Here is a 14,786-nt window from a genome sequence, read left to right on the forward strand (position 1 = left end):
CTCAGATACTTCTTTTTATGAGAGAATCCACTTGGTTTTCTGTCTTTCAGTTGGCTGTTCTAAACACGTGTTGGTCTTAATCCCCTACATGTTTGTTCCATAGATTAAATTTTAGAAGAGAGTAAATTTCTGTGTTGGCGGGATTCTCTTTGGCTGAGAAGAGTTTGATGTGGTTCCCTGGGGAGTCATCGTTCTGCACTCTTTCTTCACAAGTGAAAGATGCCACCTATAAACGGCCTTCTAACAATAACCACTGAACATTGCCAGTCCTGAAAAAGTGAAGTAGAGCTATGTCATGCTGTGACTGAGTCAAAGCAGAAAAATCTTGCCACTGAGAATGTCAGGTCTATATTCCTCTCAGGCATCCACACTCAAGGTAACATAGTACTTCCCAGTCTACTTTCAACCTACAACCTTGTAGTAAAGGTGATAACTGGCTTTTCTTCTCTGGTTGTCATTATTGTTACCACATCCATTTTCCTGCATGTGAGAGCAGGTCTGCCTGCTCGGGCACCATTGGTGAGTGCCCTACCTGCCATGTGTGTAGGAAAAGCTGAGCCACAGACTCTTTCCACAAAGGGAAGCTCTGGAGAGTCTGGACCACTGCAGTGTGACAAATTCAAATGAGATTTTTGTTCCTTAAACCTAGTGATTCTTTATTCAGTCACAAAATGTCCAGTCACTGTCCTGGTACTAGGAATACACTATCCAATATGTGCAAAATTTTCTTCTTTAGATGCTATACGTTTTGAAGATCAGAATAGAAAATAATTTTCAGGGCATTAGTCATGCAATTGATGTGTTCAACGGCCCTGTTGTTTTCTTTCCACTTGATCTGACATTCATAACTCACCAAATCTTGAAATCAGTGCTGATGTAATTTTCTATCCTACTTTATTCTTCCCTCAATAATATTATAGTACTAACACAAATAGTTCCTAAAACATAAACAGTAACAAATAATAAACAAAAATAACAGTAAAAGCAATGAGCCCCTTTTAAAAATGCCATTACCCTAAAGATAGTATTTGCTTTATGTTGCCTATTTTCAGTTGTTCAAAAGAGGAGACCTTGAGTGGTAGGGCTGTGATGCAAAGAATGCAAATTAAATCCCAGGTTTATGTAGGCAAATAAGGTGTTATGAAGACTCTTTATGACATGATGGATTATCTTCAGCGCTCAGGTACTGAGGAGCTAATTCCTGTGCAAAAGAATCTATCAGACCACAGTCCTGTGTTCATAGCAATATTTTTGAGTTTTATCATTAACATTAAAAAGGTTATAAAATATGTTTTCTAGTTAGTCTGGAGTTAGTTCTAGTTCCCAATGTTATTATTTTGAGTCATTAAAAAAAAAAAAAAAAAAATCAAAAAACCCAACCAGGTCCACTCTAAGTAAAAGAAGGAAGAAAAGTCTAGTGAATACATATTCAGCAATATCCCTGGGGAGTCAGTTGTGTAGGTGTGATACAAATGGGAAAAACAGCTCTCCAGAGAGCAACGTGTAGAAAGGAACAAAGGGAAACCTTTTTGCTGGGCTGAGGGTTTTGCTGCTGGGTGCTTGGCTGTGTGGTGGCATTGTTCGGAGGCAGTGCACCTGCTCTAACATTTTCTTCAGCTGGGAGCAGACAGGTTTGTTGAATGCTGTAATTGCTGGTAGGCATGAAAGGATTGCCTAGAAGATTGCTTCCTAGGCTGTCCTTTGATGTTTCGTATGATTTAGAAGCGAAGATTTCTTTTCCTTTATCCATCTTGCTAATAGGTGAGAATAAAATATCTCCTCTCAGCTTTCATTCCAGAAGGTATCATGGCACATTCTGTCCGATTAGCTGTATCATGGGCCAAAAGTCTCCTTTTATCTTTTGAAAAGATTTGTAAAACACAAGCATAGTCATCACAGTCCACATTCATAAAGCACTATCAGCGACCTGTTCAGTTCATTGCAGGGGTCTCTGGGCGGGAGAAATACTCTGCTGTGAACACGAGGTTTGTCAAATGCTACAAAACTGCGGCTAGGAATTTTGGATGCAATCCTTTTAGTACGCGTTATGTATCTTGGACTGCAATTAGAACAGGTTCTTTGTTTAATTCCAGTTATGTTAATTTATAAACACAATAATTCTAATACAAAATCCAAGTTTTGCCTTATTTTTTTGCAATTTTTGAATAGCAGAGAACTGCACCGAGGCTTGATGTTTTGAAGATCCTCCTTTTACAAATAAATATAAGGCGTGACTAGTGCACTATTGAAGTATTATAGTAAATCTAAACTGTAACTATAACTATAAATGATATGACATCATATATTTTGTTTGCTGAAATTTGCAAATTAGTAGAGTAACAAAAAAATCGATAAGATAATAAGTTTTTACTTGACTCTTTTAATAAGAAATGCCCAGCTGAAAGAAATTATGATGCATTACGTTAACCCAGGTGAACTGTCACTAACACTTTTGTTTTGACAAAGTGGACTGTTACCAACATACTTGGAAGTACCAGAACACACTTGGAAGTACCAGTACACATATGTAGCTGTTCTCAGTAGAACAATATTCCTCAATTTAATCAAGCTTAGCTCTCCACTATGATACAGAATTCAGATTCAGATCCACCGCTTCCAAAGTTCAGATTCAAATCCACCACTTCCAAAGTTCAGGAGTGCATGGGGTGTACCGTTTGAATCAGAGCCTACTTTACTTTCTAATGAACAGTTGAGCGTTACTGCATAAGAAACTTATGTCTGTTAAATATGTCTCAGAAATATATTGTCTGAAGTTTTTAAAGACAGATACTGGTTTAGGCATTATTGGAAATTAAGAAGCATGTGGTTCTTGAATCACTTGTAAAATCTGGCAGAAAATCTTCAATGTATCTTCTGAAACTTAGACGTCCATATGCAATTTTTATATTATGATTTACTGAATTATGAATATGGTTTCCTTTTTTAGAATTGCAACCTCTTTTTTTTCAGACTATCTGTTGTGGGATTCAGTTTTTGGAATTGAGATATATCGGCCTTGAACTTTATAGCTACCTTTTGAGTAAATCGGTTACAGTGCCAATGGCCAAGGCCGTTAAATTTCTATTGAATTTTGTCATGGTCACTGTAAATTATACCAGCTTCTCAACTTTCTCTTCTGAGGGCAAAGAATGTGTATTTTGTCTTGTGGTGTAAGCAAGGAGTATATTTACATGTCTACAATTGTGGCCTCCAATTTTCATTTTGTTGTGACACAATAAAGTATTTTAAAGAGCACGTCTGGAACTTTATTTACTTGGCAAGAGGTCAGGCTGTTTTATTTTTTTTATCTGTGGAACCAAGTGTTTATCAGGTTTCTGTATGAATCATGCAGTGTGTTAGGGAACATTTTGCACCAGTGTTTTATTTTAGATGTCTTTATAATAAAGTTTTGATGTGTTAAGTTTTCCAAAGGTATTTTAAGTCCAGGAAAAGTTTTTTTGCCCACAGAATTTCCAAATTTAACATGCATATCTTTGTACATGTAACTGTGTGTGAGCATGTATCTACCTATATAAAATCCACTAATTCTGATGTTTTCATTAACTAAGTAAATGAGAATATTCTGGTGTATTTCAGGTGTTTGGAGGCAGGGTTGCTAATACGTGTACCCTTAGGATGTAAATACTTCAAGAGAATAAAATCTAGGTGATTATATTATTCATGTCTCGATGGGTGGGAAGAAGGTTCAGCGTTCGGTTCACCTCCCCATTCACCGAACAACAGGAATGAGGCAGTTGTGAGACTCGGGCTGGTACAGTCAAGGGAATAAACTAGTCATTCTCTTCAAAGTTGAAAGGGAAAATATTGCAGATCAGAGTCATGGATCCTGTTGTTTCATTCACTACTGGTCATTCACTGCTTAGTACTATAAATGCAGAGAGGACTACTGCCTAAAAAATTCTTGACGATGGCCCATATAATGCCTTCATTTGAAAGTGGCCTTCTCAGCATTAATCTCCGAGTCACTGTCTTAAGGGTTATATGTAAGACATCTAGAAATAATAGGGGTGACTCATTTATTTTGATGTGGCTGTGGGTTTTGTGGTCATATACAGGGAAAAACAGAGTGTACTTGGACATATCCCTGCAGGCAATTTTGCAGACCTCGCTTTGATAGGGACCAGCTCTTACTGGACTGTTTTCTTAGGTCTATTCTAATTTAGCCTGGTGAAAAAAGGCATAGAATAACCACAAGTTTTGTATTGGGTAGACATACAATTATGTCTGGTTCTTTTCTTCTTGGTGGGTATTGGTGACATCACTTAAATATGTGTCTGCATGTAATCTTGTATGAAATGTTCAGAACTGCAGCAGAAACTGTACTTTAAAAAAGGAGGAGGAAATTAAATGTGCAAGATTAGACTGATATAATTTTGAGAGTTTGGTTTACGCAGACAAAAACCCAGGAAATTCAAAGCTTAGCCTGAGCTGTAGTCCATCAATCAAACTGTTGTGGAAGAATAACGCTATTTATCGTAGAAAACACAAAAAGATGTGAGATAGAAGAAGAGTGCAAGTCTTAATAATCCTGACCCATAACTGTATTCTAAATGAATGTTTTTCTATTTAATTTCCTGAGGAAAGTATTAAGGATGATGAATAGGGGAGGAAAATATTTCATGGAAGTTTAGTTAATAGATGGGGCAGCTTTCAAAGCAAAAATAGTTCAACACCCCACAGATTTGACTACTCTCAAAAGCTGAATGGTGTAATTACATATTGTATTCTACAATGTCTCCCTTTAATCTTCTGGTGACGTTTGTAACAATATATACAATTACTTTTTAAAGGAGAAATAAAAGGAGTCTTTTTACTTCAGTAAAATCAGTGAAATACTTCGGTCATTTTTGACAGTCACAGGGACTAGAAGCTAATATACTAATATACTACACTGTTACTACACAGGTACACTCAAGTCACGGTATGACTAATTGCCAGTTTAAAAGAAGATAGTTTACAAACATAATTGTGTTCTTGGTGAGGAATGGTATCTTTCATTCCTTATGAAACTTTGAAAGAAAAAGATTAAGATCAAATATGATGAACTCGGTCACTTTGTATTTGAAAGTAAGAAAGATTCTGAATTGAATCGGTGTTGCCTTGAAATGGATTGTATTTTTTCTGATATGTGAATTGATTTGTGGGTTAAACAAGCTACAGGAGCTGATGCTATTAAATTCTGAAGAAGCTGAAAAAAAAGCTTCAAGACAAGAAGGTATTTTCAGGAAACTTTACTACCACCAGCAAACAAATCTTAATTGCATTTATGGTATAGTATTCCATATTTCATTTATAATGCTCTTCTGAATATATTTTATGTTAAGCATAACACTGTTCAATTCTACAATTAAAGCATATGGGGAAGGTTGTAATTGGCAGACCAGTTAAGAAAGAAAACTTTAGGCTCTGACCTTGATGTGTCATTTTGTAGCAGCCTGGAGAAATTGCTTAAGTCTTGTGATCAGGAGTGTTGTGAAGGAGACTTGTGTACCAGCATGCTACAGAAAAGTTTAAGATTCAAAGTATGTCTTCATTTAATGAATGTTACATAATTTTCCAAGCAGTTAACAAATTTGATTATATCAGTTTAGCTTTCTTTATGAGCTGCTACAAACTGAAGAGGAAGTAATTATAATAATGGAGAAAAAGAGGAAATTTAATAAATATTCATAATGTATGTGAAATTTGTTTTTATGCTAATCTATTATTTTTAACTGGGCTTCGTTCCACATTGTTCTTTTCCTGATAGTCTATTGCTTTTTTTTGTCTCACTTTCTATGTAGGACTGGCTCATTACATCTGTAATCTCCTAATAGAAACTGTGGCTCTGTACTTGGAGGCAGATGATAAAACCAGCACCAAGACAGCAAATGCACTGCTTCTCTCCTTGCTTGACATTTTGCACTGCATGCTGATGTATACAGCAAACATTGTGCGCCAGGCTTTACAGGTATGGGTTTTATTTCCTGGGGTCATCACCATCTTAAACAATTTTTTAGATAACTTCCTGTTATCCTAATAATGAAATTCCCTCTATTCTGATTTTATTGAATTTTTAGTTTGGTGGAAAGAGAGGAGCATGTATTTTCAATTGCATGTCGCTGTTTCATGTACTTTCTTGGCTAGACTATCCATACTAGCCTCACTGTATGCTGGAAACACAGATCCTAGCTGACTCCTTCGTTTCTATACTTTATAAATAGTGTAATTCAGTATTTGCTCAATGATAGTTCAAAGCATTTTTCTTCCATTCATTTTAAAGAAAAAGATTACTCCATAACAAACAGTATCTTCTTTATTACAAAGCACACGTGATTACTGTGCTTGAAAAGCATAGGTAACCTCTGCATGTGCGCTGACAAAAGTATTTCCTCTCTTACACTGATCAATTTATCTTCTAAGTTTCTGTTTGAACCACTGCAAATCATGACATTGGTAGGACTTCCTCCTCCAGTGAAGACTTCCTCCTCCTTAAAAATGGAGCGCAAAAAGATACTATGCAAAGAAACTACACATGACACTCTTGAAAACAAAACAAGAAAAAGCATTCGTCTTTTTTTAGACATGACATTAAACTAGCAATATTTGCTCTGCCAAATTTCTAAGTTAGTCAACTGGAAGTAACTTCTGTATTTAAGCTGCAAACAACACCACTTACTCTTCGTGTTAGGTTTTTGATGTTCTTGGGATTATCTGCTGAAAAACAGAGAAGCCTGTTAGGTCCAATATATCTGGAGGACAGAGATTCAAAAGATTGCAGCCAGGTTGTATTGAATTTCAGGACATGGCGTTTTTATTCTGAAAAGGTCCTCCTCTGTGGGTTGTTTTTGGTTGTTTTTTGGTTTTGTTTTTAAGATGGTTTAATGTATGAAGTGGGTGTTGAAAATTGAGCTTTTTTTTTTTTTTTCTACACAGATTTACATAATCCGTTGTATTATCAACCAGATATTTCACTGAGAGGTGTTGGTTTGGTGGTTTTTAATTTTTGGAAGAAACTTAATTTAGAACTGATGGTACAATACCTTGTCTTTTTCGAGTCCTCTAATAGCAGGTTCTGTAATGCATTTCAAATTCTGTAGGCTGATTGCCGATTGTCATATTGTTGGCTGCACTCCATGTAATCACAGCAAGCTAAATTCTGTATTTATGCTCCATGCAACAGTGGTGAGGCCAATTATACTGGAGGACACGTATGAGGAGAGAGGATCTTGCACATGGATTGGTAATATTAGTGAAACTGATGATTTTTATTTAGATACAAAATTAAATCTATATGTTCAAAGCCAAATTCTATTCTGGCTTTACATTTATACATCAGTTGATTGATTCACTAAAACTCCAGCTCCAGTTTTGTTCATCTCTAGTCAAAGTAATCTGCTTTGCCCTGGAAGGCTAATGGGTAAAAAGAGGCAGCTGGAAAACTGAGTTTTGAGGCATAGCTCTGCCCTCTACCCCTATAAAACTAATTTTACGGTGGTGTTACTTCCCTTGGCTTACTTGTCTTGACAATACTCGTCACAGGGCCCCTACAGCTGCCTCAGTACACATGCCCTATTGACTGCTATTTACCGTGCATCTGTATAATATTCCACTATCCATGTGGCACTAAATGCATCACTGTAGTGATAACAAATGTTCTTGGACTGTTTTTATAGGCATCTTCTGAATAAGATACCTTCTAAAACAGAACTTGAAATAGAGAATCAAATTTTCTCATATTATCCATTTTTGAGGCTTGACTTTCACAGCTGGTACTACCTCTACTTGAATCCTTTTTATTTAAGCTTTTTATATGTACAATGATAACCCTATCCAGCTGCATAGGCAAAACATGACACCACTTTTCCTTTGCATTTCAGTACTTTATGCTGAATGGTGCTGATAACTGCATCCAGCTTCATTCAAGAGTTTGCTCTCTGTAGTCCAAGTTACTTGTGTTTTAATGGAAATGGTACAAAAGTTCAGATTAATTTGCATATCTCTTTTGGAGCAGTTTCATCATCGTGTTCCACAGGTGATCCACAGTAGTTGAAAGTAATTTGCAATCTTGATTTGAGAAGTGGACTTAATGTAGGTTTAAGCATGGTGTAGTGTGTATCCTTTATACAGACATAAAGTGTAATTCCTTTAGTGATATTGTTCATTCTCTTTCCAAAGACACTAAATATATAAAAGTTAAAGAAAGTAGTCAAACATCCCTGATGGAGAGTGTCTGTCGTCTCATCCAAGCACTAACCAAAAAAAGCTGTTGTAAATTTTGCTAAAGTGAAGGTGGCTTACTTCCTTTTCTTGGTTAATATAAACACTCCATTTTTTTTTGTCTTCTCTGCACTATGTCTTTTTGCCCTTCTTGGACTTCAGCATTCCAGGTCATTGTGGTGAGTCTCAGTGAGGGACATACCAATGTGTCTTATTACCTGGAGAAACAGCTCTTCAGACATCTTTTATTTCAAAATTCTTCCCAGAAGAAAGGCATTATCCTTTCAGCTCATCAATATCAACAGCAGAGCTTCAGCAGTAGTGTCTCTTGTCTCAGGGGACTTGCTCCCATGTTCGCTTAACCAAACGAAAATCCACAAGTATTATACTTGGATGATGATTTTACAATTGAGCTTTAAATGAAACACAATACAAAATGATTTTTAAATGTATTCTTTAGAAAAAATGTTTACCTTTTCCTCTAGCAGCTAGGTCATATAGGGTCATGGTCCAAAGCTGCTGCAAGATAATAAAGGTAAATGAAAAATCTTGCAAGCAGACCTTTCTGGTGTCCTGGGGCAGGGATGGGTCATAAATAGCATTGCCTGGGATGGCAGTGTGTTTTGATGAGGGGAGATGACAATGGTCAGAATTACAAGTAGCAACAGATCATATCACAGACTTCGGTCACTTAAGAACTTTATTATTCCTATTTAAAAAATAAATTATTATAAAATATTGTAAATATTTCAGGATACAAAGTGAGTCAGAAGGGCAAAAATGGACATTAATGATGAGGATCTTAACATTTCAGTCACCTTGATTTTCTTGCTTTGAGTTGCACTTAAAGTTGTTCCTGATAAAGGAAAAAAAATAGTTGAACTTTAATGTTAAAATAGGCATGTCATGTTGAAAGACAATACAAATACATAAAACATTTATGGCTTTAGAGATATTTTTTTGTGTATACAGTTTATAGCATTTTGCTGAAGGAATGTCATGTAGGTCAGTATATTCAGCCTGTGCAGAATGGGCATGACAGCATGAGTCTCTCTTGCTTTGTGCGTATTGTTACAGACACAGGGAGCGTAACTGCCCATTGGGAGCCCAGCAATACTTAACTAGAAAAGAGTGTACAAGTCTCCTTCAAACTTCCATTCAAACTTCGACCACCTAATGGACCTAATTTGTTTCTCATAACGGAACAGTCACCAAGGCTGCTTTTTATTTTTTCTCATCTTATTAAGGCACAGAAATCTGGCACAGGAGGGGACACGCAGGCTGCTGAAGACCTTCTGCTTATCAATAAACCCCTGACGGACCTAATTAGCCTGCTTATTCAACTGGTGAGAATTTGCTTGTTTGTAAGCCTTTTGGAATGTTGCTGAAGTTGGAATTACTCAACTGAATTCAACATCTGAGAACTCTGCTAGTTTTTCATTGTTTATAAGCTCCCACCTAGTACGAAGGAAGGACTAAAAATTTTTAAGAAATCATAGGTCATAGTGGCTTGCGGGTTACAAATGACATTGGAGTTAAGTCTGTCCCAAGCATAGAAGTGGGACAAGGGACAGGCCACAGATTCTCAGTTGGGATACATATGAGTAGCCAAATCTTAGCCCTTTAGAATGGACTAGTGATCACTACATAGGGAAAGGATGGTATTCAAAGTTTGAAACAACAAGTACTGCTACAATTAGAAAAGTCAGTAAACTTAAAATTAGTTTGCAGTGAGTGATGAGTTTTAATATTATTTTCTTGGGTTTGAGCCTTCTGAGGTTTTTCTCAAGGGTTTAGTTTTATTTTAACATGATCCTGAGGGATTTATGAGTGGGAATGGTCCCTGGTGATCTGTAAACATCTTTGAAGTCTGTCTGTTTAAAGTCAATCTTTTCCAGGGTTTACTAGATGTTACAGTGCTGCATTGAAATTTTCAGAGTGCTATATTGTGGCCCTGATCCATCCCATCAGCTCAACCTCCATCACACTGTGCCAGAGATTTGTCTTGGCTCTGTGTGTAATAACTTGTAGTAGAGGAATGCTTCTTGAGCTGGACAGGGTTTTTAGAGGCTGACTGAGCCTTTTATTCAATATAAAGCCATTAAAATGGTACGTGAGAATTTCCCTGTGGCATATCACACTGTCCTTTCCAGGTTATTTCACTTAGAGGCATTTCAGATTCAGTTCTCTTCTAGCCTCAAATTTTTTTGTTTTGTTTTGTTTTTTTTTTTTCATTTAAATATAGGTTTTCAGAGGTATTATGATATGAATACCTGTGACTCTTTTACTATCTTTAGCACTGTCTGTCATCTTCTATTTTGGGGAAGAGTGTGATTCCTTTTTTATTAATTTTTGGCGTTATGCTTGTTGTTAAGTCCTCCTTTGATGGATTTATTTTAACCAGCTATTGATAAAGGCTTTTTGGAAATGTTCACTGAATGACCTAAAACAAAGTGACTGAATTTCAACTATATAATATTTCATCTTTATCAATTCTTTTAATTTATTTTCTATTAATTTTTTTAAATCACTATATATGATAAATAGTAAGACATGAAGAGATGCAAATGTTCCTTTAAAGTGAAACTAGTTATAAATTTAAATTCCATTAACTCTCTAAAGAACAGAAGATTAGAGGCCAAGCTGTACTCAGCCTATACCACCTGGAAGTCTTTTATAAGTTTTTAATTAAAGGATAGGATAATTGTATAGTTAGCATGTACTGATTAAATTCTGACTTGCCCTTGTATTTCAGAAGCATGGCTGCAAATTACCACTAGGTTTTGCTTTGTTCTATATTTCTACAGATTCTGGTATGTTTAAAATGCTTATTTAAAATCTGTTGATTTTAACATATGGGTAAAGATTGGTGCTGCTTCTTTTTTTGTTTGGTTTTGGTTTTGAATTTTGTTAAAGATTTTGTAAAAGTGAGGGATTTTCTCTTGTAATGTGTATGTGTTGTTCTTTACATACATGTGCTTGATTGGATATATGAAAGTTATTTCAGCTAGGTTTGTTAAATTTTATGTCCTTCACCCATTGCTGTATTACACATTTCCTGTTAAGGCTGGAAGAGTTTGAACAACGGAATAATAATTTTAACATTTACGATCCACTTGTTTAACATGTTTTATGCTCTAATCTCTTTAAATAGGACTAGTTTCCTTGTGAAGTCTAGTGGGTGTCTCAAGATGCATACAATCCCTACCCCTCAAAAAGACTCAGGCCTACCTAAGCTGAAGTTCTGTGGAGCTGCCGACAGTAGTTCTCTGTATTCATTGAGCTGTGTGGCTACACAACCCTTTATTACTGTTTTGAGGCATTCAGTTCTTTGTGAAGTTTATTTTCTGGAGATAATGGAGGTCTTAAATTCTGAACTAACCATCACTTTAAGATATTGAGTTAAAATTATTTTCTCTGGTTTGCTATTTCTACCTATCTTACCATATTTATAGTTTCTTATGTCACTTTGAATAATTGCTTTCCCTCATTTATATGTATATCCCTCAAGTAGGCGATTGTTCCATGCCCCATTGACTTGTCTATTTATTTATTTTCCTCAAGTTCTACGTGTTTATCTCTCTTAATAATCCCTCAAAAATCAATGTGACTTAAACTTGAAAATGTCAAAAACTTAGAATCAATTTTTTGCTTCTGTAATTGTGATTTAGTCTACCACTTAGGGCATAGCAAAGCAAGTGTAGGAAACCTAGATTGCATGTAAATGAAATTTCAGAGTTTTTAAGAATGTGAAAGAAAAAATAATTACAAATTCTGTCATGCAGAAAACACTGCAAATATGGAGAATTCAATATTTAATCCCATGATCAGTCTGCCCTTAATTGATCAATAAGAGGAAAATAAATTGAGCATTTAGTCTTCTGCTTGGCAGCTTTGTGTTTAAAAGTTAATTATACTTAGCTTTTTTTGTGTAATGTTTCTCTGCTTGAACATAAATGTAATTTGATTATTATACTGAAACTTGCAGCCATTATAGAAGATATAAAATACCTTCTACTTTTTGATGTACCATTATAGTGAAAAAAATAATTAATGTTTACTTACTTTTGAAATCTCTTCAGCGTGGATTTTCAGAAACTTTCAGAAACCTAGCCAGTACCTATAAAAAGGAGTTTCATGTCTCTCTAGATCCTAGATTTAAATCCTAGGTGTAGATCTTCCAGTCTTTTCTGCAGCCTACCAGACTGCTGGGAGAGAACTTTTCTTGTCTTCTGGTGGTAGGCTTCTTCACTATAGTATTACTAGTAAAATTTGCAGTTGCTTACTGTGCTCTGTGTATTACTGTTGAAAGACCGGTTAATCATGTGCAAACATGAAGAGGACAAATATGAAGCCTCAGTGCACATGGATGAATGAGATGATCTCCTCTAGGTCCTTTCCGTCTCTACGTTGCACTGGCCCCAAGGCTGTGCCCTGACTTTGGTTTCAGAGCACGTGAAGGTGTTTGCCAATGAATAATGAAAATAACTGCAGGAGAATGATAACCCTGTAGACAGTAGAATTTTATTTCACATTTCTTAGGAATACAGACAGTTCTGTGGTCAGAGTGGAAAGACATATGTTTATTTCCTGTATGTATAATGCATTGGTGTTATTGTACTTGAAATGTTATCTGCAAATTACATTTGAAGAATTGTCTTCTACAGAGCTACCCTAAAAAACAAACAAACAAAAAACCCACAAGCAAGAACACACCAGAGGAAATAAGAATATATTGTCAAAAGCACAGAATTTCAGAATGGAGATTTAGTTTCTCAGCAATTAGGCTAGATTAAAATGAACTGAAAATACATTGTTTTTTAAAATGTTTTCCCTTAGGTAGGAGGACAACAATTTTGCCCTAAGCCAAAATATGATATTTTATTTTTTTGTTTAAAGCTGTGCATATTTACAAATAAGAATAGCATAGTAAAGTTAGCAGATTTAATAATGATGTTTTGCTTTTACATTTTGTTTAATGTTTGCAAAATCATCTTCCCTATAGTTCCCAATGGTGCTTCCTTTACAGCACATTCTATATTCACATTACTGATCTAATGAACATCTATCTCTTATCGTAATAAACTCTCTTTGTGTATAACCTCATTAATGAGCTGAAATAGTGTCCCCTCCGGGTAATCCAGACAGTTTCATTGTAGCTCTAAAATTAGATGCTGTAACAACTCCGACGGTGTGAAGACTGCCACTTCAGCTCAAATGATCACACGTTTTTTGCAATGGTTTGCAATTCATGAACACACTGCAACTCGGTTCAAAATGAAAGCATTTTTGACAACAGACTGCAGCAATATAGATGTGTAATGACAAGAAACTTCCTGCTCTTCACCACATTAGCCTTAAAATACACAGAGCAGGTTCCATCTAGAAAGGAAGGGAAGTAGAATTTTATGTTATGAGCCTGTTTACAGGAGGTTATAACATGGCCATAAAAATTAAGTAAAAAGTAATATGCAATCTTCATTGCACAAAAGTCTTGTCATGAGGCATTATTTTAGAATTTTGAAGTGAAAAATAAATCTACTGTTTTGAGTTAGAGAATGGCAAAAGTTATGACTTTAGCTGTTCAGTAATTTATTTTAAGGTGCTGGATTTTCTTCAGGCTATATACTAGCCCAGAATATTAACAGCTGCAAGGAGAACGAGTACTAACGTTTCTACCTTGCTGAAGGGCTGAATCCATAATCCCCTCTAAGACTGATAAAGCAAAAAGAAATGAAAGGCCACTAGAGTTTTTTCATGTAATTATGAAATATTAAGGGGCAGATATTTTCTTAAAGAGTTAGAACTCTAGTTTTTCATGGGTTTCTCCTCCCCTGAAAGAACAAGAACTTAAGTAGCTGCTGTCATGAAAAACTATAAATGCATTTCAAAGACTTGAAATATACTTCTTCATATCAAATGGAATTGTTATGATTAGAAAAATAATCAGAACACTGTTCCAGCTGATTGAGATGAACCATCCATCTATATTCATTGTCTAGCAACATGATTCTAGCTTTACTGTTCTTATTAGACATGAGATACTATTTATTTGAAAGCTGAATTTTCATTCCTTGGTTTTCTGTATTTACAGATATTTATTATATTTTTTAGTCATTGCTTTAGTTCATACCAATAATTTTCTTCAGATCCTCTACTCTTTATAACTGTTAATGCAAGTACTGACTGGCAGCTGTTGTTAAATTTCAGGTTACCAACTTATGACTTTTGACATCTAAATCACAGCTTGTCGCAGTGAAACAGCAAAATGGTGAGAGTTATAGAGAAAAATGCTGATGCAGACATACTTAAATAGGGACATTGCTGAGAGTTCCTCTTCCACCTTAATTATTGATTGGTTAGACTGTAGGCCAATGATTCTCATCCTCTCCAGAGCAGATACGGTCTTTCCTGTTCCCAGCTTGTTTTCCTATTCATCCAAGACCTATGTTGTTATTGTTTTACCCTGCACTTTTCCAGGATGACAGTAACTTGCTCCCCAGACTCTGGATAGCATGGAAGCTCAAACGGACTCTGGTGAAGCAGAGGAGCAGAAAAGCCTGAAG

The 14,786-nt window shown here is 35.7% G+C and overlaps 1 protein-coding gene across 1 annotated transcript in view; it reads left to right on the forward strand.

Annotated features, from left to right (window-relative positions):
• ULK4 (unc-51 like kinase 4) overlaps positions 1 to 14,786 on the forward strand; it is a gene marked incomplete at both ends in the record, with an annotated part of 244,522 nt that overhangs the window by 175,092 nt on the left and 54,644 nt on the right. Inside the window, 2 exons of the mRNA XM_082310398.1 lie at positions 5,805 to 5,971; positions 9,468 to 9,566. Coding sequence (XP_082166524.1) covers positions 5,805 to 5,971; positions 9,468 to 9,566 — 266 coding nt within the window. The remainder of the gene's footprint in view (positions 1 to 5,804; positions 5,972 to 9,467; positions 9,567 to 14,786) is intronic.

The sequence above is a fragment of the Platalea leucorodia genome (genome assembly GCF_965183815.1).
Source record: "Platalea leucorodia genome assembly, chromosome: 1".
NCBI lineage: Eukaryota > Metazoa > Chordata > Aves > Pelecaniformes > Threskiornithidae > Platalea > Platalea leucorodia.